The sequence below is a fragment of the Takifugu rubripes genome, chromosome 6 (genome assembly GCF_901000725.2).
Source record: "Takifugu rubripes chromosome 6, fTakRub1.2, whole genome shotgun sequence".
NCBI classification, from domain to species: domain Eukaryota; kingdom Metazoa; phylum Chordata; class Actinopteri; order Tetraodontiformes; family Tetraodontidae; genus Takifugu; species Takifugu rubripes.
In genome coordinates, this window is record NC_042290.1 from 10,997,956 (window position 1) to 11,022,996 (window position 25,041).

The 25,041-nt window shown below is 47.5% G+C and overlaps 4 protein-coding genes across 4 annotated transcripts; 2 read left to right on the forward strand and 2 right to left on the reverse strand.

The window, feature by feature from the left end:
- Positions 1 to 259: 259 nt before the first annotated feature.
- On the reverse strand, positions 260 to 9,044 carry dgcr2 (DiGeorge syndrome critical region gene 2). The gene is given in 13 exon segments (XM_029837455.1): positions 260 to 1,772; positions 1,775 to 1,836; positions 1,839 to 1,891; positions 1,982 to 2,228; positions 2,588 to 2,740; positions 2,808 to 3,011; positions 3,099 to 3,281; positions 3,367 to 3,441; positions 3,529 to 3,741; positions 3,827 to 3,913; positions 6,003 to 6,125; positions 6,461 to 6,493; positions 8,653 to 9,044. Coding segments are annotated over 13 exon segments (1,815 nt in total). The 5' UTR covers positions 8,735 to 9,044; the 3' UTR covers positions 260 to 1,472.
- A 599-nt stretch (positions 9,045 to 9,643) lies between these two features.
- On the reverse strand, positions 9,644 to 12,643 carry ess2 (ess-2 splicing factor homolog). The gene is made up of 10 exons (XM_011604873.2): positions 12,249 to 12,643; positions 11,908 to 12,073; positions 11,708 to 11,791; positions 11,460 to 11,629; positions 11,243 to 11,360; positions 11,027 to 11,157; positions 10,814 to 10,916; positions 10,514 to 10,623; positions 10,296 to 10,411; positions 9,644 to 10,211 (listed from the first exon to the last, which is right to left on the reverse strand). Exons 1-10 carry the CDS (start codon positions 12,270 to 12,272, stop codon positions 9,932 to 9,934), a joined length of 1,302 nt encoding a protein of 433 aa, XP_011603175.2. The 5' UTR covers positions 12,273 to 12,643; the 3' UTR covers positions 9,644 to 9,931.
- A 925-nt stretch (positions 12,644 to 13,568) lies between these two features.
- Positions 13,569 to 22,043, forward strand: rab11fip1b (RAB11 family interacting protein 1 (class I) b). Its single transcript, XM_029837467.1, has 6 exons — positions 13,569 to 14,086; positions 18,152 to 18,579; positions 18,709 to 19,049; positions 19,143 to 21,117; positions 21,199 to 21,304; positions 21,383 to 22,043. The coding sequence occupies exons 1-4, from the start codon at positions 13,728 to 13,730 to the stop codon at positions 20,274 to 20,276; spliced, it is 2,262 nt and encodes a 753-aa protein (XP_029693327.1). The 5' UTR covers positions 13,569 to 13,727; the 3' UTR covers positions 20,277 to 21,117; positions 21,199 to 21,304; positions 21,383 to 22,043.
- Positions 22,044 to 22,348: 305 nt separating this feature from the next.
- Positions 22,349 to 24,738, forward strand: brf2 (BRF2 general transcription factor IIIB subunit). The gene is made up of 4 exons (XM_003965524.3): positions 22,349 to 22,679; positions 23,102 to 23,161; positions 23,251 to 23,572; positions 23,749 to 24,738. The coding sequence occupies exons 1-4, from the start codon at positions 22,532 to 22,534 to the stop codon at positions 24,560 to 24,562; spliced, it is 1,344 nt and encodes a 447-aa protein (XP_003965573.2). The 5' UTR covers positions 22,349 to 22,531; the 3' UTR covers positions 24,563 to 24,738.
- The last annotated feature ends 303 nt before the right edge of the window (positions 24,739 to 25,041 follow it).

The following is a 25,041-nucleotide window of genomic DNA, read 5'->3' on the forward strand; positions in this document are numbered from 1 at the left end:
AAGAGCGGGCGGCTCCACTGGTCATGTGATGGCTGTCAACCGGGAGAAACAAAGCCCCTCTTCTTGTGCCCCAGCTGGGTATCACCGTCTCCGAGTCACGGCGATATCCGCTTGGGATCTGGGCTGAATCCACCTCCACCTCGCTGCTGGGACGGGGGAGTTTCCCTGGATTCCTCTTCCTAATCCCCTTTAACATTCTGAGGAATTCCCTCCAGAGGAGAAGAAACGCGGATAAATGTCAAAGCCACTGACGCATGAGTCGTCCTTCACGGTGCAATTTATTTGGCATTTGATTTAGATGTACATCTCCCTAAAAAAAAAAAAAAAAAGAACTTCCTGTAATTAACCCCTGAATTTAACAGCTATAAAACAAAAGACGGCGAAATTAAACATTTATTTTATACACTTTCTCGAGCGTTTTCTCACACCGCCAAAGTCAAAAGTTTAATGATGCGTTTGAGGACGACGAAAAATCTCAGAACTTCCACAAAAAAATAGAAACTTCCTCCACAACTCGGGGGATATTTTTGTGACTTTGATCATCTGCGGTGGATTGTCGGTGTAAGAAAGCAAGAAAGAAAACTAACATTTTCCACCTGTAGTACATTCAAAAAGGAGAAGCCCGACATGTGGACAGATGCTGGTCGCCATGGTTACTCGGATGATTGTCACTTGAACCCAAACTAAACGTCCTTAACTATAATCTTTGACCGCATTTCCATTGAGAAAACAGACCCCAAAACATCGGGGAGAGCAAGAAAAGAGATTCAAAATCCAGTTTAATAGCGTCGCCTTCGTCAGTAACTTAATTAACGAGCGTGGAGTGCGAAGGACCGCGCGGGCAGAAGCCGTCGGGAGTGTCGGGGCCAGCATCCAGACGCCACAAATAAAGTTTTTCCAAAACAAAAAAACATTAACGTGCAAAAAAAAAAAAAAAAAAAAATGGTTCTAATGGTTCTCTACAGTGGATGAGGATAAGAAGGGGACCCGTCTGCACGATCAGAACTTTAAAGAAATCTTATCTGAACGCACCCAGAATCCCACAGCTCTCGCTCGGCCGTTCGGACCGGACCGGGGTCTACCCTACTGGAGACGGATCAGGATCTCAGCCCTCAGTCAGAAGAATCACCTTCCACAAAGACTTCAGTACCACAACATTCCGGGATACACACAAAAAAAACAAAACAGCAAAGGCTAAGCTAACTGTACCGTCTTTGACCCATTTTTTAATTACAAAACTTCTCCAAGCAGGCTGCAAATGTGCTATAAAACCTGGAAGACAGCTTCTCGTTCGGGGCCGATAAGAAAGGGGGGGGGGGGGCTTTTCGGAATAGAAATCGAGATCGTGGACACTGCTGATGAGATGGAGCCACACCTGATCCCCACATCAACAGGAAACAACAGCTGGTTTGATGGTCCCACCTGTGCTGGTGGTGGGGGGGGTATTTACATTAGCTTCTCCACCAGTCAGGTCAACCATGAGATGTTTCAAAGCTCCTCCGTGTAGTGTTATTTGTAACACGCAGAGTTCTTCTGCTCTTTTGGATTAAAAAAAAAAAAAAAAAACCCCACTCAGAAACCCGCAGGAGAACCTGAAGACCAGACCGCTCCTGAAGTCTGCACAGGCCCGAATTCTCCTCGCTGCAGTTCATCAACGCAGACGTCCAGACGCGGCTCCCCGTCACAGTCCTATACCATGGTGCTGAGGGAGGAGGCACAGTCGGGGCCTGGCCGTCAACCGGGGTGTCCGGCCCCACCCAGCAGCGTGCTGCTAATCTATGGAGTCCTCCCTCTCCTGGGGCGGCGGGTGCCGATTCTGACAGGGGACCGGAGGGTGGGAATATCAGCCTGCAGGTCCTCTCCGTCCATCTGGGTCGGTGCCATGGAGATGCTTCGGTGTCCTGAAGGAAAGGAGACGGAGAAAAGACGGACAAGTTTACACCGGGAGGTGTAAAAGTGTGGATTTTAAACAGATGTGAGCACCCACCGAGGGTCTACGTAGAGGAGGCTGTCTGGGTTGATGGAGGCCTCGTACGGAGGGGGGCGGGTCGTCCGGGGGTGGTGGATGTCGGGGTATTTGTAGGCAGCGTATGGCGGAGGAGGCTCCTGGAAGTGGAAAGCGCCCCCCTCGCCGTCGTCTGAGAGGTGCAAGGGAGTGAGGCCGGTGCCAAACACGTCCGGGCCGTAGTCAAATCCTGGGACTCGCCTCCCGAGGTTAAAGTGGTGCACTGCGGGGGTCAAAGCAGACACACGGGAGCTGTGATCACACGCACTGCTGCTTCGAGGGAGGATATTCAACAGTCAGAATGTCCCAGAAATGTTAAGATATTCTTATCAGGAGCGTGAAACTGCCATCTCAAAGCTGCTTAATGTGACCCCCGCTGAGCTGCGGGTCTGATGTAATTTCTATACCTGCTATCCCACGTTTGACCACAGGGGGTCGCTATTTCCCCTCATGCTGATATGTGTTTTTCTTCCGGCTGAATCATAAATGAACTTTATCCTTTCGTGCATTTAAACGTGTGCCGGCTCATCTTAAGCGCCTCAGTTTGGTCTTGTCTCGTCAAACTGCCCAGAGATTACTCACAGTTTCCTCCGATCAGGGTTTCGATGCGCTCGCGCCTGCGTTGGCGGAGTCTGTGCACCATGAAGAGCAGCAGCGAGAGGATGAGGAAGGACGAGATGCAGCTGACGATGAGTCTCATCCCGCTGGCCATGGAGTCGAAAAGACTGTTTCCATCTGACAAACAGAGCACAAGGTAAGAAGCCACCCTGCAACGTTCCCCCGTGACACTAATCTCATTCACCTGGGTCCAAGCAGGTGAACTTGCAGCACTCTTTGGGGTCCTTACGAAAGTGCTGACACCCCTGCGGACGCTCGCACAGCGCTGCCACGCACATCTCCGGCTCGCCGTCATGACAGGTGCAGCTCAGACACGGGTCGTCCCCCTTGGGTGTGAAGTAGTAGCCCTCATTTACGACGTTGTCCTTTATGTCCACGCAGGTTTGTCCTGTCGGAGGGGGGGGAGAAAGGTGGTGTCAGCACCCGGGTCGGGAACGACAAAACATGCGACGGTGGGGAAAAAATGGGCGCCTACTCCTCTTGCAGAGGAAGGGGAACTTCTTGTAGCAGTTCTCGGCGTGCCAGCTGTGGAGACCCCGCTCGTTCATGCTTTTGATCTGAAAGCGCTGCAGCTGGGCGCAGAAGACGCTGTCCTGGGTCGGGGAGGCCTCTCCGAAATTGGTCAGGCCCTCAGGCGGCAGAAAAACCTGCATTGACCCTGTGACAAAACAAAAAAAAAAAATCACGACGCTGAAGCAAGTACAGCAGGAGCTAACGTCAAAAAGGGGGTCGTGTTAAATTACCCTGGTACGCGACCTCCCAACGACCCTCCAGGGAATGGTTCTGATTGGTGATCACGTACTGGTAGCCCACCCAAACCTGCAAATTACACGTGAGGATTAACCGGTGAGCGCGACCCAAACAGCGGGGGGGGGGGATTCTTCGACTGACTCCGCCCAGAACTAACTTGCACTGGTCCCTGCGGTCGCAGACTTTGTCGTCGAAGTCCACCTCGATCTTCAGGATGAACTGCAGCTCCTCGTTGGTGACGAAGGTGGCCAGCGAGCCGTTGACCTTCTGACACGTTTCCACGGCCTGCCAGTAGTTCTCGCTCCTCAGGTACACCTTGTAGCAGCTGGCGGTCTTCTCATAGTGGTGCCACCCGCTGGGGCATTTCTCTACGGGTGGGGGGGGGGGGGGGGGGACAGGCCGTTAGCGTGCTCCTCAGCTGGGAGGACAATCAAGCAAAAGTCTGCTGCTTACTGTTGAAGCGCACGGGCTGAGCCACGCCGATGACATCCTCCACCTGGTCGTAGCCGTTGCCGAAGCGGAACCTCTCTTCCTTTATCGCTGGAGGAGAGGAGAGAGGAGAGATGAGAGGAGAGATGAGAGGAGAGATGAGAGAGGAGAGAGGAGAGGGAGATGGAGAGATGGGAGGAGGAGGAGGGAGGAGGAGGGAGGGAGGAGGAGGAGAGAGGAGATGGAGGGAGAGGAGAGGAGAGATGGAGGAGAGATGGAGGAGAGTAGGAGGAGAGATGAGAGGAGGAGGAGGATGAGAGAGGAGAGGGAGGGGGAGGAGGAGAGAGGAGAGAGGAGGGGGAGAGATGAGGGAGGAGAGGGGAGGAGATGAGAGAGGAGAGAGAGAGAGGAGGGAGAGAGAGGGAGAGGAGAGAGGAGGAGAGGGAGAAGAGGAGAGGAGATGGAGGGAGAGGAGAGAGAGGAGAGAGAAGAGAGGAGAGATGAGAGAGGGAGAGGAGAGATGAGAGAAGAGAGAGGAGAGAGGAGAGAGGAGAGAGAAGAGAGGAGAGATGCGGGAGGAGAGGAGGGGGAGGGGGAGCGAGGGGAGAGGGGGAGGAGGGAGAGGGGGGGGAGGAGAGGAGAGGGAGAGAGGGAGGAGAGAGGAGAGATGAGAGGGAGAGATGAGAGAGGAGAGAGGAGAGGAGAGAGGAGAGAGGAGAAAGGAGAGAGGAGAGATGAGAGAGGAGAGAGAAGAGAGGAGAGAGGAGAGAGGAGAGAGGAGAGAGAAGAGAGGAGAGAGAAGAGAGGAGAGATGAGAGAGAAGAGAGGAGAGAGGAGAGAGGAGAGAGGAGAGGAGAGAGGAGATGAGAGATGAGAGAGAAGAGAGAGAGAGAGAGAGAAGAGAGGAGAGAGGAGAGATGAGAGAGGAGAGAGGAGGAGAGGAGAGGAGAGGAGAGAGGAGAGAGGAGGAGGAGGAGAGAGGGAGGGAAGAGAGAGGAGAGAGAGAGGAGAGAGGAGAGAGGAGAGAGGAGAGAGGAGAGGGAGAGAGAGGAGAAGAGAGGAGAGAGGAGAGGGATGAGAGATGAGAGAGAAGAGAGGAGAGAGGAGAGAGGAGAGAGAAGAGAGAAGAGGAGAGATGAGAGAGGAGGAGGAGAGAGGAGAGAGGAGAGAGGAGAGAGGAGAGAGGAGAGAGGAGAGAGGAGAGAGAAGAGAGGAGAGAGGAGAGAGATGGAGAGAGGAGAGAGGAGAGGAGGAGATGAGAGATGAGAGAGAAGAGAGGAGAGAGGAGAGAGGAGGGAGGAGAGAGGAGAGAGGAGGGAGGAGAGAGAGGAGAGAGGAGAGAGGAGAGAGGAGGGAGGAGAGAGGAGAGACAGGAGGGAGGAGAGAGGAGAGACGAGAGCTTTAGCCACACGCTTTGAACCCGCGATGTTGCAAATAAAAGGGCGGAATCTTCGACCTTGTAGCGCTCGGAAGAAGGGGTCAGCGTGAGGCGTCGCTGCTAGAAATAAACCCAACGATGTCGACTTTTTGATTATTTTGGTTGGTGCATTAACAGCTTAGCGTTAATCACGGGATATTTTTAGGTCGACCAAAACCCTCACCGGACCCCTCGAATTTAATCCTCAACCACGACGGTAAAAACACTCAAACGGAGGCAAAACCGGGAGCTTACAGGATGTTAATGTTCGTTAATTACTGTCATTGTAAGGTTCTCCTGGGAGGTGGAGTGCGGCCTCCACCCAGGGGTGAAACCTGCACGTTGGGTTTCATGCTGACGGAGCCACCGAGACGCCCTCAGCGACACGTCGCAGCATCGTTCCGTTGCTCCCGCGTGGATCCACGATACGACAGAACAAGTGAAAACATAATCTTCGGCTTAAAAGATTTCCTCCACTTGATACTAATCCGCGGAACACAATATTCTAAATATTTCCTTAAAAAAAAAAACCCTTTAAATACACAAACAAACCTTTTTTAAAAAATGATCAAAGCGGGTTTCATGCGTGCGGTTTAGGCTGTGAGACCTTTACACGCCGGGAGTGGACGGTCAACTTAAAGGCTGCACTAATACAGCTGAATGGAGGTCACATGCTGCTCTCAATCCTCTCAATAATTCCTGTTACGCGGTCAGAGATCTGGGGATAAGTCGCTTTAGATTTTTTTGGGGGGGGGGGGGGGGGGGGGGGTATACTATACTTACGAGGACAGTCCAGCTCGTCGCTCTTGTCGTCACACGCCGTCCAGCCGTCGCACTGCCAGGACATGGGGATGCACTGCATCTTCCCACTGCGGCAGGCGAACTGCCCCGGGCTGCAGCGCTGCTCTGGAACACAACAAAAAGCCCCACGGTGCCGTCAAAGGTGCCTGACGACGGGAAACGGGCCCAACGCCTTTTGTGAAGGACGCAAACATTTTAGATGCTGTGGGGGGGGGGGGTGGAGGCAGATGGAGATGAAAGCAACCGATGTCACTGACAGCCACTGGAGTCGTGCTCATGAGCACTAACAAGAATCAAACTGACCACCCACCATCGTTTACCAGCACCCCCCCCCCCCCACCCCTCCACCCCCCTTTAGAGGGAAGCACATTCGCTACTGCCTGATTGAGAAGGTCAATTTGTTGGAAACAGTTCTACGCTGAAGCAGAATTCATGCTTACCTGACAATAATCTTGCCATAGCAAGCCGTGGACCTGAAACACATGAGAAGAGTGTGACTGTCCTGGTGCGTTTTAGGTGACGTTAGCATCACGTTGTCATTAAGAAGGGGGGGAAATGATCCATATCTGGATACTGCTCGTGCTGCCACCGTCCCCCACCGGCGGAGACAAACCCACACACACTCGACTTTGAGCCTTTATGATGGCACACGGCTACGCTGGACTTAAGACCGTCATTAACTGTGCGCTACGGCTTCAGCGCTGCTCAAATTGGTAGCGACAAAATAATATTGACGTATGAGAATCAGGCACCAGGGAAGGATCAATATTCTTCTACACTCACTGTTCAGAATCAACATCGGAAAAGGTTATTTTTGGAATGATTCTCATCTCCCTTATAAACTAGGATGTAGTCGTGCTGGAGCTTCCCATCACACGCCGAGGATGTGACTATTTCCACCCGCCGCTCCATGTTAAGCTAACAGAATCTTGACACCCACGTTTAGGCTGCACTAAAAGCCATTAATGGGGACATTTAGGAGACATTTGACTTGTTAAAGGTGCTTTTAAGAGCTCTCGAACGTGGCCGTGTTTCCTCATGAATGCTAAGTGGATTGCGACACATTACAGGTCCGTCTGATTCTCCAGAGACCGGGATCCTGACCCCACCGATTACCGTTAGAGACCACGCAGCAAGCACAGCGCCAAGCACGTCACGTCAGACCTCGGTCCCCACAAAACTGGGAAAATACCAAATGACTTCCAGCCACTCCTCATAACCAGGGGCGGCAAATTTTTTCCTTTCCTATTTTTAAGGAAGTCTCCTCATGTGCTGCACAGCGAGTGAGAGAAATGTGAGGCTGGAGGTCCGCGGGGGTCAAACCGACACGGCCATCCTCAGAAAAACACAACTCCGGATCTGTTATGTAACATCGGGGAAGATACAGTACAGCTGCGAGGGCCCCCCCCCCGAGTCAGTCCTAATGAGGGGACGCGCCTCATCTGCAACGACTCGCCTCCAACCCACGGAGCACGAAGCGTCTTCTCGTTGGGTTTATGACCCAAATCACATGCTAGCATACCAGACGAGCGCTGTGGCGAATCATACCGATGTGGGCCACGGGTCGGGCGCGTGCCCCAACCGCTGTGCTGGGACAGCACGGCCTCAGTTTCACCCACAGGAAACCGGTCGCATCGCAGGTTTGGAAACATCTGGGGCACAAGACCTGAAAAGGGAACCGATCTGAGATCTGTAGGAGATTAATAGTGTGGAACAGGAACTGAGAGAAGCTGAAATGCAACAATGGTTGGCGGATGGCATGGATGTCCAAAGGAACAGCAAAGGGAGGGTTTTCCTTACGGCCACTCGGGGAGAACGTACACAATCTTAATAAAAACGCCCTGCTGCGTGGCAGTGAAGTGGACAATCAAAGCCGGGGGAGAAGGTGGCAACATCATAACAGCGAAAGAACCTTCTCCAACAGGAGCAAATGCCACAAAACGGGTTTCACAACAGGACAATAATGTGTTTATCCATGTCCTGAACTATCTCAGAGTCATAAGACGCATTCCTCTTACTGTCCCCAGGCCGATTGTCTTTATTAAACAGATCTTTCAGAGCATTTACTTCAAGACGAATCCCTGGCTCATCAGAGAAGCCGAACTCCATTAGAACACAGCAAATCTCGCATTTCCTCTCTGGTGGTTGTGGAGCTGTGAGGATTGTGGAGCTCTTAACTCAATTCTTATCGTGTCTGTGACACTCCGGCCAGAAAGCGACATTGGCTGCATCGCTGTCAACCCGCAACTTCACGCAACTTCATGTCAGACGCCCAGGCCGCTCGTTTGAACGCCTTTAGACGCATTTTATATGGCCAAGACACAGCTGTCGCTAAATAAACAGCAGCTTGAGGTGAGGCTAAAAAAATGTCTGCAGCAACGTTCGCAGATACATTTGGAAAGTGTAGTTACGCAAATCCGAGTCTGGGATTTTAGTTTCCTGGGGGAAATGCTGTTCCTGTCGGCGCTCCACAGTAACGAGTTTAGCAGCGGGGTAAAAAAGCCGCAGGAGTCCCCGGTCTCTCCGACGGGCCTACCCGCCCGACCCGCCGCTTCCAGCCGGAGCCTCCGCCTCCGCCTCCGAGCCGACCCGACCCGACGGGAACGTTAAAAACAGCTGACGGGTTATTTACCTGTGCGTGGCGGGTCCGTTAAGGTGAGGACGAAGAGAAGAGAGAAGAGGACGAAACTGCTGCTGCGAGCCTTTGGCAACATTTATCCTCCATTCATAGTAGCTCCGCTATTCAGGAATTTAAAGTACATACACCGAGGATCCGCGCCGCCGCCGCCGCCGCCTTCTTCTCCGGCTCACAGCCCCCAACACTCGCCGTTCAGACGCATTTTGTGCGCTCAAAGCGAGAGGCGACGACAGAAAATAGCACAAACGAAGCACAGTCGCCCCGCGGAGAGCGGCGCTTCGAAGCAGGCGGGTAATGGTCGGCTAATGAGCGGCTCTCGCTGTCCGCGTCGTCCGCTCTTTCCTGCTGCTGGGAGCGGAGCGGCGCTGATCCAAGATGGCCGCAGCCTCCCATCACAACAATCCCAAACATGGATCACACTGGCCCCCAGCTGGAGGAGCTGTCGGGGCGGAGTTGAGCCGATTCCCCAGCCCGACACGCCACAGCGAGCGTTTGGCTCTCCGCATTAGGACCCCCCAGGACACGGTGCGGCCCGGCATAAAACCCAGATTCTGACACTTGTACAGCGAGAGTGACGCAGTTTTGCACGTAGCTTAGCATAGCACGAGCTCCTCTGACCCCGGGGAAGGAAAATTTACACACACGCACAAAATTACCATCAAAACAGATTTCCTCGCCACTAAATAGATGGTAAATCGAACAACCCTATTTTGGATTGTTGGTTTACAAGTTACAAGTACAAAATAAAAACTGACTTCCAAGTTCTTTTCAGAATTCTACTGTATACTTACTTTCATTTCCAATCAGTGTAACTTTTAAATTAAACTGTAATTCAAGAATTAAACTAAAGTTTTATTATTAGGTGTGACACGGATTTTTGTTGTATCCCCAGTAACATTTTAGCCGTTTTGTATAAAAAATCACTGTATTTGTATTAATGATGCGCCTCTCCGTCGCCCCCTGTCGGCCAACGGCGACAACAGAATAAACTGATTATCTTTAATCTCTAGTTAACCTTTGAAAATGATTACATTGATCACAGATAATGTTTAATACTGTACATCCGAGGACTGGCTGGTCAGTGTAACCGCTTTTTTAATATTGGTTGCAATGTGTAACAAAATGTCCTTCGGTAATTTCCACATATGTACAAAAGGCGTATTAAATAAAACCATAAAGATAACATCACAAGTAGGATTCTGCGTATTATACATACACCCTTGGGTTCTCAGAATGAAATGAAGCCGGATTTCTTGAGAACACCGTTGCAACGTTAGAAAAAGTCTGCTGCTTTCCTTCTGTTTGGAAGCTGAAGCAGATTGTCCGTGAGCGATGTGAGATCCTGTGAGCTCGGCGTTTTGGCCTTGTTTGGCGTTGGCGTTCCCGTGGGAGTGGACAGGCCAACAAAGGGAGACTTGGAGCTGCCGACTCCGTGCACAGGCGATGGGGTGTAACTTGCGCGCAACGCTTTGTCCGTGTACTTGCTCGACGTCCGATTCACGAGCCTTTGTAAAGCGGGGCTGAGGCCCGGGCTGAGACCTTTAGGTGTGAGGCTGCAACATCACATGAACATGTCCAGGTTAACAGTGACAACCGTTACAAAACCAGGTCATTGTTAAGGGGTTAACGCTTTTTACCTTGCGAGATTCTCCGTGACTTTTCGTAAGGCCTCCTTTTTCTTTGCACGGTTCTTGGCAGCGGCTTCGTTTGCCATCTTTAAACCCAGCCTCTCTCGTCTCCCCGGTTCTGGAATCTTTTACCAGCAATGTCGATGATGTTAGTGCAGCAAAAAAAGAAGCATTTTTCTGATAAAATAATTCTAATATGGATGCAGGGACCAGTAAAATGTATTTACCTTGAATGAGGGGCCGAGGTTCCTCTCCGTATAAGGGGTGTCGGATCCGTCCAGACGAAATGGGGTGCTCTCGATCTCACCCCACGTCATCAGAGGAGACTCAGCTACACCTGAGGAGAGAAGCTCCGTTCAGAAGACTGGCACAAACACAAGATGGAGGGTTTCATAGCGACACACAATTCTTGCTTTCCTAACCAAAAATTCCCAATCATTGTGTGATTATCAATGTTTGCCTGTTTGTCATCTTTCCAGAACCCATTAAGAGCTTAGCTGAGCGTATCCTCTTTTAGATCTACTTACCGGGTGCAGGTGAGGGTGGGGCTACGTAACCATATCCGTTCACAGCAGGGGAATCATGGGGGATGAGCTCCTTCCCATCCGGGCCAACTTTTCCCTGCTTGAACTGGACAGAAGTCATAGAATTAGCATTGGATGATTAGCATTAAAAAACACAGCCCTGAATATGATTCTTTTTTTTGAGTATCTCTAATTGAACATGTTTTTACTGGTTACCTGTGCATTGAGGGCTGCAGCCTGTTGAATTTGGCTTTTGTTGAGAGTTTTGCTGAACGGGTCTCCATTAAAACGCGTATTTTTGTGCACTATCTCCCGCGGCTTCTTAAACAGGGTATCATCCTTAACACCTAAGAAAGAAACATTGCAATTTTGTAACCTGTGCACATTTAAATCCACTCTTGCAAACACCTGTTCACTGTGAGTAAGCCTTACCCTCTGGATAATACATCAAGGCATTTTTTGCTTTGTATTCCCAGGTCTCAAGCCCAGCTTTCACACATTCCAGTGCTGCTTTTTCTATTGGTTGTAAGGCAAGATTCTGTTCATGGCGCTGAAAATGATAAACATTATTTTTAAGTGTTTTAAATACAGCAAATGCCTCCTTGCTAAAATATTCACTGACTGAGAATGGACACCCATTGAGCAATACCTCCTTAAATTCAGCTTCAGCTTCATATAACCAGGAATGCTTAACTTTCTCCTTCTGTTTTGCCAAATCCATGATATGTTCAAATAATGCATTATCTTCACTTGTATTTTTAGCGAGAAACTTGTCCAGACAGGGCAGTTCTTTGTCTTCCTTGTTGTCACCCTGGGTCTCTGTGGATACAAAATTAAAAGGGTTAATTTTGGAAGCTTTTAAAGGATAAGCATATGCTTAAAAACTGGGATACTTACCTGCATCTACATCTTTACCTCCAAAGGAAGAGGAAGGAGACCCAGAGCGACCCACTGGGGTCTCAAAAGTGGCCGGAGTCACATCTAATATGCAAATATGTCAGAAGAGAATTAGAACACATTTTTACCCATACCAAGCAAATACACTATGATTGGTATTATTCAAATACAGTTACATTTAATCTCTGAAGATTACTCACAAGGTGCAGAAGATCGTGGTGTAGACTTTGCCGTTGAGCCAAATTGGATTGATATCTCCCTCATTTTCTGTAGATCACCAGTTTCCTCGGCATCAATATAGTCCATCTGTGCTTGCAGTTTAGTAATATCTGGGAAAAAGTCCCTCTGGATGATCTTCTCTAAATTCTGTTACAATGAGGAGATTCATTAGATTCATGGCGAAGCACATACCCCAAAAAGTATGCTATATTCATTTCTGCTCTTCGTTTTAAAAGGGAAACGGTAACTCAAATGTAACAATCGCAGCCATTGCGAAATTAAATGTGGTCAACATTACGTCACGACCGCCTGTCGAACTTACCTCAACATACTCGTCGTCGTCCATAACCTTTTTTTTCTGCTTCTCATTCTCCTGTCCCTCGGGTTTTTTCGAGGACCGCCACTGTTGTGACCGACAACGGAACCAAAGTCCCGGACAGCGATTTCCTCACACTGGCGCTGCCTTCCATTGCGGATCCAGTTAGCCAACAGCTAAGCGTTAGCTACAAAGCGCTCTATGATCAATACGAAACCCAATAAACCACAAACTCAGAAGGCGAGTCAGACAAATGTGTGTTTGTTGGTGTTTCCAGATATCGTCTATGGCGTCACCATGTAGATGTTCCGCGAATGTACTGGAAAAGATAAGCTGACATCTTGTAAACGCACTAACCACAAAAGGTGGACGTCTTCTTTGAATTTCCTGTTTGATCCACTGCCGTTTGGGCCGGGGCCTTACTGCCGCCTACCGGCGAAGATTCGCAGGTGCACCTCAGAGTTTCTGGTTTTCTTCGTTTGTTAACTCTTTAACTTTAACGTCCAGCAGTGAAAATGAAAATATGGAATTCAGCAGTTATATTTGCAATCCCGAAGATAAACATTATTGGAGCCTCACAGAAAATTAACTCGTGGTAACAACTGGCTACAAACAATATAAGAAATACATTTTTTTTCTCCGTTTGACTGTTCATTGGCACGAATCATTTATAGAAAACTTTCCATCTGAACCACTGGATTTCCATTTTAAGATTTCCACGTCGGAGTTAATGAGGTAATTCAGACCTTGGGATGTTTCTACGGACTACCACTAGATGGAGCTAATTATCTATACATTGAGATTATACGGTTGAGGAATAAAATAATCAAAGATTTTAGGATTGAACTGTACCGTAAATGTTTGCGTCGTATTCTGCAAGTTATGTTTTCATTATGCACCAACTACGTTTGTTGACAAAGTCCTGAATATCCGGTATGTGTACTGTATGTCACAATATAACAAAATAGAACACATTTTACCAGAATCCAGAGTTTAAAATCAGATGTCAAAACAGAAAAAAAAGACGCACAACTTAAAAAATCAACAACAACAACAACAGAAACACACCTCAGTGGTTACATTACAGAATCAGGCATGTTAATGAGTTAATTGGCTCAAGTGGCTATATTTAACTTCAACTTTAGACTTTACACAAAGGTCAATGAGAAAGAGAGAGCAAACAATGCATTTTATTTACCCAAGCGGTTTTCTACAGATCACCCATGATCAATTAATTGTTCCATTAACCGTCATGACGTCACACGTTAAACGTCGTCACCTCGTGAGGGCGTGTCTTGTATAATCTAAAAAAACAAAGAACACCCCCTGCGTGTATGACCACGCCCACTCTGCTCTTTCCTCAAGTTCACCGAAGCTCAGAGGAAAAGTTTTCCCTGTTTCTGGCCACTGTCGGAGCGGGACAGAGCCACGGTTTGTGTTTTTGGATTATGCTCAGTTAATCCAGCGGTCCAGTGTTGTGTCAGCATGTCCCTGGCGGATCAGCTGTGGTGTCCCACCAGCGTCCAGGTAACGGTGCTCCAAGCACGAGGCCTGAAGATCAAAGGAAAAGGGGGCACCAATGATGCGTTCGCCGTCATGCAAGTGGGGAAGGAGAAGTACCAGACCACGGTGGCGGAGAAAAGCGTGGCGCCGGTCTGGAAGGAGGAGGCCACCTTTGACCTGCCACAGCTGCAGCAGCAGCCTGGAGGAGGTGGAGGAGCCGAGCGCTCCACGCTGCACGTCCACGTCCACCACCGAGCCCTGGTGGGTCCGGACAAGCTGCTGGGACAGGCTGTCATCAACCTGCCGCAGCTCAGCCAGGACAAAACCCGCAGCAAGACCGAGTAAGTGCACGCAGGCGGTGCCGACATCTGTGGGTTAACTTGGTTATTTAGTTATCCACCGAACAAGAAAGACGTCGAAACGGCTGAAACCATTTAAATTATCGCGACTCAAATAGCCAACAAGTCTTCAAATGAGCTACTCAATCGAGCAATTATTGGGATTTGGCGGCCAAGAGTCTCGGTTGAATCACCTGCATCGACACAGATGTTCTTAATCTACAGAATACGATTTTTCTGCTCAAATGTGCCAATGTCGACTGCTAGTTTATTGATCTGGGCTACTGTAACGTGAAACGTTTGGTTTTGACTAATATTCGTGACCTGATTACTCCAGTTAGCACTTCCACATCTAACTAACTAATCTGACCTTCTGGGATGATGAAGATTATTTTCTGAAACATGAAAAATCCCTGATATTTCTGCGGTTTTGTTTTTTGTGTGAGGGTGTTTTTTTTTTTTTTTAGATACATATTTTCAATTTTGCAATTAATAACTTAGTTTCTACTACTTGGTCAGGGATGTAGAGGCAACAAATCTGCCCCCCAAAAACTTCTGGATCTGCTGGATCCTGGGGTGGCTCCACTGGTGGATGGAGCCTTGGAGTCCCAGACTGTGATGTTTAAGGTAGAGAGTCAGCAGAATATTTGCATCGAAAGAAAAATGTGGACAAACACAACTGAAGCTTGGCTATAATGACTGATTTTCCTGTAGTACTCAAGAAAACCATTCCCACCTCCACCTCCTCTCAAGCTCCATGGAGACTTTCCTCACAACAGAGCTGATATCTTTCAAATCGTAACTAAGTACAATTGCAGAAGTGGTGAAAACACCTTCTGTAATTGATCCATATTTGCTTGTGGGCTTTGTACCGACCCTGAAAGTTTAAATTAATAATCCTGCTCCTCCTACCTGCATGAAAGACAAGAAAAGTTTGAAAAAACTCGACTCTCCGTCGCTTCAGATTTAATAACAATACATATTTTCTTTTGTTAAGCTATTCAAGTATTTTAGGCCCCTGGCCTGTGACTGGCGCGATCAGTGTATGAATGCACGCGCACACACACCCCCCCACACCTTCACAGAGATGATGTTTTGTTGAAGTCGAATGACTCGCTGCAGGAATTGTCTTCCATGGGCTGGATTTAAAGGAGTGGTTCATACCGTTTGTCTTTTCCTCTACGTAAAACAACCTGTTGTCCTGAACCTTTAGCGGCGTGACGACATTAATGTGGCATGCAAGCCTAATTTAGCTGTCATTAAAATGTATTTTGAGTCCATACTGGTTCTACCTCTTGGGGTTTGGCCTGTGCTCAGCTCCCTGGCTGCTGACACAGACTTCACCCTGTAGTTTAATCCTGCGCAGTCACATTTCTCTCCTCTGTTTTTACCCGAATATGAAATACTTCCGTTACACAAGGTAAAATCGGGAATCATTCATGCACTGGCACTGAGCTGAAAGCTGTTGATCCCGATGAATGTACCTTGGCTCTTGTAGTTTCGCATTCCTGGAGGGTTTATCAGTGAAAAACCAACAGATTGCAGCCATGACGACACAACAAGGTCAGTTTTTCTGAGCCGTCAGCTGAGAATGTTGCGATTCCCCCAAATGTTTGAGCAGCAGGGAAGAAACGAAACGCCTCTTTTAAAAGCTGGACTTGTGTGTGAATCAAAAAAGAATGTTTTTGAAATGCCTGCAGGTTTTAAAACGGCTTCAGACGCCCCCCCCCCCCCCCCCCCCCCCCCCCCCCCCGGATGGTGAATGTGGGCTTTGGAAAATGAGTAAAATCTGCTCCAGATGTTGTGGCAGTTGTTTCTAGTGAAGGAGCTGTGTCAAGAAGATTTCAGGCAGCAGCACGGGAGCAACCTGGGGATTGTTATCGTGCGATTAAAGTGGTCATGATTCCACATGAACCCTTTTAAAAAATGAAGGCTTGGATTAAAAAATGGAGTATAAAAAGCAGTTAAATACAGATGGAGGAAAATAAACTTCACATTTTCCAGATCTCGGTTTAGTGGTGCACTTCTGAGCAGCGTGTTTTCTCCATGTGTGAATTTTTTTCTTTGCTTTAGCCGCTGGTTTGTGACGCCCTTTGTGCTGCGTTCTGTCATACGCTCTGTTCTGGAAAGTTGAACAGAGTCGCTGATGCGTTGTTGTAAGCGCACAGCTGTGTTCCGTGATAAGAGTGGCTTCAGAGCCACTCGGAGGATTGTCTTATCAGCTGTTCAGGCAGAGAAGTGTGTGTGTGTGTGTGTGTGTGGGTGGGTGTGAGACACAGAATCTACAGAAATGATGCTTTAGACACTTTTGCACTCATTGTACGTCCATCTAAGCAGCACACTGTATTCTTAAGATATTGAAGCTTCAATGCTTTCATCATCATCATCATCATCACCACTGGCGCCGTAGATTTGTGTTTCCTGTTACTGGCGTTGCTAACAACCATAGCTCTTGCAATTTCCCCACTGTTTTAACTGAACTATCTCCAACTTCCCTTTTTAATGATTTGGGTGTGTTAATGGCAAGAGATTGGAATCTGGAATTAAATTTGACTTTATGACATTTTTTCATCATTTGCTACATAGTAACGTAGTAAGATACAGTAAAATATATGTTACAACACAAAGAAGTGATGTGATGTGTTTGATAATACGCCATTATTAGTAACAGAGCATACTTATATGGGAGGGTCTAAACTTTGGTACCTTCCGTTCTTTCACTATAGTCAAAGTTGTGTTCGGCCCGACCGGCCTAATGTTTGTACAATGGGAGGAAGTGATGTTGCCCTTTTTGCTTCTATTTTTGCCCAATGATTGACACCCCTCACAGTGTTTAGAAGACTCACAAGATGGAAATACTTCCGCATCAGCTTTGTTACGCCAGTGTTGTTCAACCTTTGACTGACCAGGTTGTTGGACTGTGGCTAACCTGCAACTGAAACTGATCCTGTGGAGTAACTGATCCCTGCCTCCTGATTTGGTATATTTGTCATATCTCGGTCCTATCATGAGATACAAGATCTTACTGAGTCTTTTAGTCCCTGAAAATGTGTCAACATCCGAGATGCAGAAAAAGCTGTGTCAATAGTGTCAGCAGGGCAAATCGCAGGAAGTGGCTTTTTCCTCCTTTAATCTGATTGTTGCAGATTTATGGAGGAATTCCTGAGAAATTAGGACATCAAAAGATCTAACTGATACCAATGGGACGATGGCATGCTATTCAGCTGAGCCTGCAAAACACACACACACAAAGAGCCCCTTCCTCATTTCCCCAGGAATTCAGATTTTGGTTGGAATTGTTTGCTCAGTGTGGCGCTGACCTCAGATTTCTGCCTGCTAGGCATGTTTTTCTGCTGACGCCTCCTTTTCGTCGTGGTTCTGAGAAATACTTCTGCTTCTGCTGACATCCTCCTGTCAGTGCCGGACCATGACACAGGTGCAAAAATATCATCGACACAACGCTCTGTGGCCTGAATGAGGAAATGATTGCACCTCAGTGTTGCTGACGGTGATTCTTCTGCAGCCTGTTTTTAAAGGTGAGGATGGGGTTGAAGGCAGAGCGCTCCTTTGAGATAATCTCACAAGATTCAAACCTCATTCTTCAGGAAGGCGACCCGTCTCTGACCTGTCTGCAGTCTCAGATAAAGGAACTCTGTGCACTTCAGCACATTTCCATTGAGATATAAGAAATCTTAATGAGTCTTGCTTAAAGAGCACAAAATGGAGGGGGAAGGAAGATGAACATTCATGTGTTTTATACAGAGGGCCGGGATGTTGAGGAGAGAAACATGACTTTCCTTTGTGGTTGGTTTGGTTGTAAATTATTCCCAGAAACACTGACGTGGTTGCTAAGGCACTCGCCCTCTGGGTGGCTCATAATTTCCAACAAGAATCTAAAGATAAACAAAAGTCAGTGGCGATAAACTGTCCCGTTCCTCCTTTTTGATATTAAACAAGCCTAACTTGATTATCCTGACAACCCAGAAGAGACTAGACATTGAACAGTTACCCAGTGAAGAGTTCTTCAGTGAGCAGCCACAATTTTAACAGGATGTTTCTCTTTAACAGATGGTTCAAGCTGCTGGACAAGACGGGCAAGGCTGATAAAGACAGAGGAGAGGTGCTGGTGGACATCCAGTTCCTGAGAAACAACATGACCGCCAGCATGTTCGACCTCTCTGCAACGGGGAGGTCCAAATCCCGCCTGGGGAAGTTTAAAGACAAAGTCCGTGGCAAGAAAAAGGACTCAGGTGCGTCGTTCACCGCGGCGCCGTCCTTCACGCAGGTTCTGACGGACAGCGAGGATGAGGAAGGAAACGGGGATGGTGAGGAGGCGGCAGGGAAAGAAGAGAAGAAGAAGAAGAAAAAGATCAAGTCACTATTTTCTCCCAAGACTAATCTGCAGAAGAACATGTCTCAGTCCATGTCTGTCCTCCCGGCGAAGAACTCGCTGAGCGGCAGCCAGTCGTCCGGTCTAAATGTGGACGCTTCTGAAGGTAATTCACCAAAACCCCAAGTTACTAATTCCTTTCCCTGTTAGGTCTGGAATTGCCAATTCAGATGAAAACCAGATCAAATGTTTCCTCCCTTAATTGCTTTTGTCTGCTGTGTTGATGTTGCTTCAGGTAAAAAGAAGTTCAAGTTCATGATACACAAGCGTTCAGGCAGCTCAGGGGCCAAAGACTTCTCCTCTGCTCAGCAAAAAGCTGCCGAGCAGAGCAACCTGTGCATTAACGGGAGTCACGTTTACTACGACGAGCCACAGAATCGAACCTCGCGCATCGGATCTAACTTCAGCCTGGCCAGTTCAGGTCACGGCTCCATGGAGGACGTCCCAGACAGCTCCCCACCATCCGTGGACTCCCTAAGGACGACTAGGCAGTACTCGCCTTGGACAGAGGAAGAGATTTCAGAGAGTTTAAAAGAAGGTGAAGAAGAGGAAGAAACTCAGATAGAGGAAGAAAAGGTTTATGTAGAGGAAGGAGTGGAGAAAGAGAATGCCAGGAAGAAGGAAGAGAAGATTCTGGAAGAGGAAGAAATGAGGCAAGAAGAGGAAAAGAGAAGACTAGAGGAAAAACAAAGATGGCATGAAGAGAAGGTGAGAAAGGAAGAAGAGATGATCAGGATGGAGGAGGAGAGAAAAAAAGAACAGAGATTAGAGGAAGAGAAAAGCTGGGAAGAAGAGAAAACAAGAGAGAATGAAGAGAGAAGGAAGGACATGGAAAGAAAAAGACTGGAGGAGGAGGAGGACAAAAGACTGGAGGAGGAGAGGAGAAGACTGGAGGAGGAGAGGATAAGACTGGAGGAGGAGGAGGAGGAAAAAAGACTGGAGGAGGAGAGAAGAATGCTGGAGGAGAGGAGAAGAATGGGGGAGGAGGAGGAAAAAAGACTAGAGGAAGAGAGGAGAAGACTGGAGAAGGAGGAGGAAAAAAGACTAGAGGAGGAGAGGAGAATACTGGAGGAGGAAGAGGAGGAAAAAAGACTGGAGGAAGAGAGGAGAAGACTGGAGGAGAGGAGAATGCTGGAGGAGGAAGAGAGGAGAAGACTGGAGAAGGAGGAGGAGGAAAAAAGATTGGAGGAAGAGAGAAGACTGGAGGAGGAGAGGAGAAGACTGGAGGAGGAGGAGAGGAGAAGACTGGAGGAGGAGGAGAGGAGAAGACTGGAGGAGGAGGAGAGGAGAAGACTGGAGGAAGAGAGGAGAAGACTGGAGGAGGAGAAGGAGAGGAGAAGACTGGAGGAGGAAGAAGAAGAAAGGAGACTTGAACAGAAGGCAAGAAAGGAGGAAGAGAAAAGGAAAGAAATGGAAAGAGTGGAGGAAGAAGTGAGGAAAGAGGAAAGAAGAATGGAGGAAGAGAAAAGGAAACAAGAACAGAAGAGGAACATTGAAGAGAGATTTAAAGAGGAGATGGAAAGACATGAACAGGAAAAGAGACGACAAGATTTAGATAAAGAGAAAGAGGAAAAAGCCAGAAGGGACATGGAAGGATATGCAAGAACGATGAAGGAAATGAAGAAACAGGAGGAGGAAGAAAGAGAACAGATGATCATAGAGCAAAGAAAGAGAAAGAAGATCAAAGGATTTGGAAAGAAGAAGAGGACAGGGCTAGAAAGGAAGAAGAGGAGAGATCGTTGGCAGAAAATAAGGAGGAAGTGGAGAAGAAGGCTGAGAATTTCCCATCAGAAGAGCAGATGAAGAACGTAACGCAGATTAAATCTGACGTGATCGCTTCCTTAAACCCATTTGATGAAAACTACCGTCCACCTGCTGGATCCAGGACCAGCCCGCCTGCTGGATCCAGGACCAGCCCGCCTGCTGGATCCAGGACCAGCCCGCCTGCTGCGTCGCTGCTGAGACCCAGGACGTCCTCCTCTGATGACAAGGATCAGGGCGGCTCCCAGCGGGAGAAGAGGCCAGCTCCCCAACCACCGGGGAAGCACCAGGCCCCCAGGGGGCCCCAGGGATCTCCACCACGAGCTGACCGACGGAGCACAGACATCGGAACTGTTCCCCAGAAATCGTTTCGAGCCACCAGCCCCGTCGGCCGGTCAGATCCTCAGAACACCTCCATGTACAGCAGCGCCATGAAAGTCACCTTGACGGGAGCTAAGCAGGGTAAAGGCCCCGCCCCTTCGAGACCGTGTCCTGGAGCAAGAGCGCCACCAACCAGCAACATTTCTCACACAAGTAGCTTGGATGTGAAACAAGCGCCTATCTCTTATGGTTTAAACCCGTTTGAGGATGATGAAGACGAAGATGAAGCCAACTTTGGTCTCACACGGTGGCCTCCAGCAGCTGCTTCCAGCTCAAAATTCACGTCCTCAAAGAAGGCCCACGCTCCCCCTCTGCCCGAACTATGCGACACAACCAGCACCTCAGTCGGCCTAAACCCTGGAGGAGACCCCGACCCAGCCGTGGTCGTCCCCGACAACCACGAAGTCCTCCCATGTGACCCCGGCAGCATCTCTGAGGCCAAACCTGTGACACCACAGGGCTCGGGAGGGAAGAGGGAGGAGCCTCCTACAACAAAACGCAGGTAAATCTACATTTCTTTTCAGAGATTTGAAACTATTATGCAAATATCGCCATATAAATATTTTCTTTCCTTTTTTTGCAGGCTGCTACCTGTAAAACCCCTTAATCCTTTGAGACAAGCAGTTAATCAGGGGGGAAAAGATATCCAGGCCTTTGGAATCCTTAGTGATGATCTGAAGAATACAAAGGTATGTTTTCTTTTTTTGCCCTTGATAATTCGATATGTTTGTATTCTTCTAATAAGTGGTTGGGGTCCTTTGTTGCAGGGTGACTTGGAGCTGAAGGGGCCTTATTCACAGCTGACGAAGGCCGAGCTGATCTCTCTGGTTCTCAAACAGGACAATCAGCTCTTGGAAAAAGACAAGAAGGTTTCCGAACTGGAGCAGTACATCGACAACTTGCTTGTCCGTGTCATGGAAGAACAACCGAGTATTCTAATGTCGATGAACACTTTAAAGAAATCTGTCTGAATAGAGCTTGCTTTATTTCAAGGATGAGCAGTTTGAAACCCAACAGCTGAAAGGCTGTGATAATACTGTATTTTGGTCACAGTTGTGCAAAAGCACCTGCCATTTCTTGCTTGGTGAATCATGTCAATTTTTCTACATATGTAAGATTGTTAAGAAGTTAAAACTTGTAGATAAACATAAATAACCATATTTAATGTTAATGACAATGTCTTTTGATTGGGAGCTGCTTGTCCCCTCCATGATTTAAAAAAATCCCAATTTTACTGTTAAAGATTTTGCACTACTTTTGTAGAGTCCTGCTCTTCCTTTGTGAGGTTAACGTTTACATCATTCTGCTCACTCAGTAGAGGCACTTTACTCCTTTGCTTACGCGACTAACTGCATTTACACTGAACTGATGCACTGTGCTACTGTATTATAAAATATGTAAAATAAAGTATTGTGAGAAAGCATAAAATGAAAGAATTGTTGATTAACGTAGTAGATTATGGACTTTGATTGAGATGGATCTGAATAATTCATTAAAAAATCAGAATGGATTTTAAGGTATTTTTTCACAACTGAGGTTGTGCAGTAGTCTTGTAGTTAAGATTAAGGTTCTAAGTTCCAGAAGTAAAAGCTACAGTAGTGGGCGGAAGTAAATCAAGGTAACAAATTACAGGTGGATTCTTTATGATCAACGCGTCTTTGCCATTATCCCTGGAAAATCAAGCTATTTACGGCTCATTTAAATTGATTAGCAGAGCGGAACTGATAAGTGAGCTTTTGTTTCCGCACGGACATATTTTGGCGACGTTTCAGTTTCGCCTCTGCTTGCGCTTAGTTTGCGCTGCAACAACGTCAGAGGACAGATTCTAAACACAAAATAACTTGTTTAATTTGCGTTTTCCAGCTCCATGTAACATTTATTTTGGCACCGCGTTTTTCCGCGCGATTGTTTTGAGAATGTCTGCAGGGAGTTTGCGCTGTCGTTCCTGCGGGTCGACCAACATCATCGAGGATGATTTATACGCTCAAACCCAGCTGGTGTGCGTCGACTGTGGCTCTGTGGTGTCCGAAGGAGTCCTGGAAAAAGAACCATTTGGAGGTTCAGGTGGGAATGTGGTTAAAACGGGCCGTCAACGTCTTTGTTGACGTGTTTCCTGAGTAATTTTTAAATTCAATTTTGCTAGACTAGTCACACAATTTCACTATAATTTTTTGCACAAACCAAGACTGATTTACCAGGTTAACCTTAATATTTCAGCACAAAACCAATTAGTTTATTGTCTTCCTTTTTCATAGGGTGCAGAGGAAACACCTCTTAGTGCCCACTGGTGGACAGACTGTGTAAAACTATCAATTTATTATCAGCTCGGTCGTAATAATTCACTCCTTTCCCCTATATGAGATCAATATTACATTAATCAACATATATATGGTCCTTTTAGACTCCTTCCGAAAAACTACCAAAGAGTTTGTTGTATCACTCAATAATTTCCTTCATATTTTCTTTTTTTTTTATTTTTTTCCCAGTGGTGAGCTACAGCCAGTCCACGGCCGTGGACAAAAAACCCAGTAGAAGTCTAAAAGAATGTAAGTTTTTGGTGTTTGTTGAACATCCCCTAATAAACACCATAGTTAATAATGGTCACAATAACACCGGATGGGCTTTTTTTTAACAGGTTTGCAGCGCGTAAAGGCCATATGTCGGACTCTCAGGGTGAACAACGAGATCGAGGAGCTCTCCCAGAACATATTTAACCAAGCCTATCAACACAGGAACTATATCAGAGTGAGTCTCCAGAAAAAAGAAATCCTGATTGGCTGCTGCGTGATTGCAAGCTGCAGAATTTTCAACTGGCCCATCACCATGGGGACCATTGGGTCTTTGCTGGACACAGATGTGTTGCATTTGGGCTCAATTTATCAAGAGATGGTCAAGATTCTCAACATTGAGGTCCCATCAGTCAGCTTCCTGGATGAAATAGAGGGTTACTGTCAGGAGTAAGTAAATAACATCATTATAAATGATCCTTCTTGCTTTCAGAATGTGAATTTAAATTTAAAAAAAGAAAATTAAAGCGATACAGGGTTGTTTCATAAGCTCAACTGTGTTTTAATGGCTCTGGCTTTTATTGGATTGAAAATGTCTTGACTAGCAGTATTTTCCTTTGTGCCAGGTATAAAATCAGCGCTCCTCACGTCCGTGAAGAGTTGGCTGAAAACGTCAAGGACATGACCAAACGTACTGTCGCGCTGGTGGAGCTGGCTGCAGACAGTTGGATTGTGACTGGCAGGAGGCCCGTCCCCATCATGATGGCAGCCACTTATTTGGCCTGGCAGTCGCTGAGGCCCAACAAGTACCGCCTTAGTTTAACTCTTGTCAAATTCTGTCAGATTGCCAAAGTGAAATCTCTGAAGCCTGCTCTGAAAAGAGTCGCTGAGATGAAGGAGGTGCTGTGTAAGCTGGCTAATGAGATTCCCTGGCTCCAGCAAAAGGTGAAGCCTGATAATGTTCTTCAGCAAGTGGAGGACATTCTCAAGTACAGGTTTGCCCTCTTAAGAAGGGCTCTGAGAACACATGAGGAAGCTCTGCTGGCAGACAGGGAGGAGAACACTCCCCCTCACATCGTTCAGGCTGAGCAACAGAGTCCGAATGCTTCGTCCATGGAACAGCATGAACTCGACTCTGACCTGCTTGGGCGACCTGGAAACAGAGAGGACAGCGTGCCCACACAGCCTGAACAGCCCGGCAGCAGCAAGGGCAGGCGAGATCCAGCTGAGAACTGGGGGAAGAGGGTTCTTTTCGCCCCGCCGTGTGTCGTCCACGGCAAGAAACGCAAAGTTCAAGCGCCCATAGCCGCCGACGTGACCGGCGACGAGGAGATTTCGGACAGCGAAATCAGCTCGTACATCCGCTCTCCTTCTGAAGTCCAACAGTTTGCTCTGGCTCAGGAGCTCCTCTCTGAATCCAAGGACGGCTGTTCCGTGTGATTACACCTGCTTCCCTCGGAGATTCGTTATAAGATGTCAGAGTTTGGTTTTTTTTTAATTCAATTTATAGAATGTCTGTAAAAAAAAAGTCTCTTAGATGTAAGGCTACATCTAAGATATTTGCTGTTATATATAAAAAAACCATATACAAATAAATGAATATATGTTTTTCTTGGTATGGTCCGGTAATTGGAGAATCACTTTCTTTAGATCCACCCAGATGTTTTAAATATAATTTATTCCAGATAAAATGCTAATACTGATTCAAGCCTGCACTTTTAGATCCAGAGCACAGCAATATAACAGAAACAGGGAACAAATAGAATAACATTTATCACTTATTTACAACAGCACGTGCGCTTTTGCGTCCAAAGTTATCCATAAATCCTCTCATTGTTTCAACACACGAAAGTGCCCTTGTTATTCAGAGCCCTTGTGCTCTCCAGCCGTTCCAATTAGTGAATTTGTTGGGCTTGATT

Coding starts and splice junctions, on each gene's coding strand:
- ess2 (XM_011604873.2), bottom strand. CDS start 12,272: ATGGACGACGACGAGTATGTTGAG. Junction 12,074..12,248: donor ACGACGACGAGTATGTTGAG/GTAAGTTCGACA, acceptor TCATTGTAACAG/AATTTAGAGAAGATCATCCA. Junction 10,917..11,026: donor CTGCAGCCCTCAATGCACAG/GTAACCAGTAAA, acceptor ACTTCTGTCCAG/TTCAAGCAGGGAAAAGTTGG.
- rab11fip1b (XM_029837467.1), top strand. CDS start 13,728: ATGTCCCTGGCGGATCAGCTGTGGTGTCCCACCAGCGTCCAGGTAACG. Junction 14,087..18,151: donor AAAACCCGCAGCAAGACCGA/GTAAGTGCACGC, acceptor TCTCTTTAACAG/ATGGTTCAAGCTGCTGGACA. Junction 18,580..18,708: donor AAATGTGGACGCTTCTGAAG/GTAATTCACCAA, acceptor ATGTTGCTTCAG/GTAAAAAGAAGTTCAAGTTC.
- brf2 (XM_003965524.3), top strand. CDS start 22,532: ATGTCTGCAGGGAGTTTGCGCTGTCGTTCCTGCGGGTCGACCAACATC. Junction 23,162..23,250: donor CAGTAGAAGTCTAAAAGAAT/GTAAGTTTTTGG, acceptor TTTTTTTAACAG/GTTTGCAGCGCGTAAAGGCC. Junction 23,573..23,748: donor ATAGAGGGTTACTGTCAGGA/GTAAGTAAATAA, acceptor CCTTTGTGCCAG/GTATAAAATCAGCGCTCCTC.